The 1,562-nt window shown below is 50.4% G+C and overlaps 1 protein-coding gene across 1 annotated transcript in view; it reads left to right on the top strand.

Moving 5' to 3' along the window:
• Positions 1-1,106, top strand: part of NDUFS3 (NADH:ubiquinone oxidoreductase core subunit S3) — a gene marked incomplete at its 3' end in the record, with an annotated part of 4,316 nt that extends 3,210 nt beyond the window's left edge. Inside the window, exons 5-6 of the mRNA XM_008052133.2 lie at positions 683-808; positions 932-1,106. Coding sequence (XP_008050324.1) covers positions 683-808; positions 932-1,106 — 301 coding nt within the window. The remainder of the gene's footprint in view (positions 1-682; positions 809-931) is intronic.
• Between the last annotated feature and the right edge of the window lie 456 nt (positions 1,107-1,562).

Raw genomic sequence — 1,562 nt, 5'->3', positions numbered from 1 at the left:
AAAAAAAAAAAAAAAAAAAAGCAAGCAAGCAGAGAAGTAGAGAAACACTTAGCCCTGTCTGGGAGTCATCTTTATTTTATTTATTTATTTATTTTTGAGTTGGAGTCTCACTCTGTCACCCATGCTGGAATGCAGTGGCATGCTGGGCTCCAGCAATCCTTCCTCCTCAACCTTCCAAATAGCCAGAACTACAGGAGTGTGCTACCACACTCAGCTAATTTTTTATTTATTGTAGAGACAAGGTCTTGCCAACTTATCCAGGCTGCTCTTAAACCTGCAGGCTCGGGCAATCTTGTCTTGCCTCCCAAAGTGCTGGTATTACAGGCTGAGCCACTGGGCCTTTGAAGAGAGAACATTTGCTCTTAACAAATGAGCAGGAGACCAGGAATTAGTCTAGAGTTGTAGCAGAGTGGACCAAGAAGATATCCCAGACGAAGGGAAAAGCATGAGCAAAGACAGGCATACTGACATGCTGAGCTACAGCTGTGGTCTAGGCTTTTGGAAGTAGTTGGAAAGTAAAGGGCATCTGGAGGTTTTACACTGCGGAATAGAAGGCAGGGTCACAGGGTGGAACCGAACTCACCCTGAATCCTCACAACTGATGCTCCCAACTAGAGTCTCCCACCCCAGACCCCTCAACCTGTGGGTATCGTAGCCTTCCAGCTCTCTCTGTTATCTCTAGATTGTCTACAACCTGCTGTCTCTGCGTTTCAACTCTCGGATCCGTGTGAAGACCTACACAGATGAGCTGACGCCCATCGAGTCCATTGTCTCTGTGCACAAGGCAGCCAACTGGTATGAGAGGGAGGTGAGTTACTGGGCATCATGAGCCAGAGTTGCAGAACTGGTTGGAAATGTGGGAGGCAGTGCAGCCCCTCACCCCTGTGGTTGACCCTGATGGACTGGTTGCTTGCGGGTCTCTCTCTTCCAGATCTGGGACATGTTTGGAGTCTTCTTTGCTAACCACCCTGACCTAAGAAGAATCTTGACAGATTATGGCTTTGAGGGACATCCTTTCCGGAAAGACTTCCCCCTGTCTGGCTATGTTGAGGTAAGAGATTTGGAACTGGGCGTGATGGCTCACGCCTGTAATCCCAGCACTTTGAGAGGCAGAAGCAAGAGGATTGCCTGAACCCATGAGTTTGAGACCAGCCTGGGCAACTTGGCAAGACCTCGTCTCTACAAAGAATTTAAAAACTACCCAGGCGTGGTGCATGCCTGAAGTTCCAGCTACTTGGAAGTCTGAAGTGAAAGGATTGCCTGAACCCATCAGATCGAGGCTGTGATGGCTGTGAGCACGCCACTGCACTCCAGTCTGGGCAACAGAGTGAGACTCCCACCCCCCCAAAAAAAGAGATTTGGAACTGAGGCAGCGGCTTTAAGGAGGGAATTACAGGGCACTTGGGGATCCTGGGCATGGCAGGAAATACGGTCAGTGGATCGTGGTGGCTTAAGAGCATGGGTTCAGCTGGGCTAGGTGGCTCAGCCTGTAATCCCGCGCCTTTGGGAGGCTGAGGTGAGTGGATTGCCTGAGCCCGCGGGTTTGAGACCCGCCTGGGCAG

The sequence above is a fragment of the Carlito syrichta genome, unplaced genomic scaffold, assembly GCF_000164805.1.
Source record: "Carlito syrichta isolate Samal-C Ts95f unplaced genomic scaffold, Tarsius_syrichta-2.0.1 Scaffold257304, whole genome shotgun sequence".
NCBI lineage: Eukaryota > Metazoa > Chordata > Mammalia > Primates > Tarsiidae > Carlito > Carlito syrichta.
This window is presented reverse-complemented; position numbering and strand designations above follow the sequence as displayed.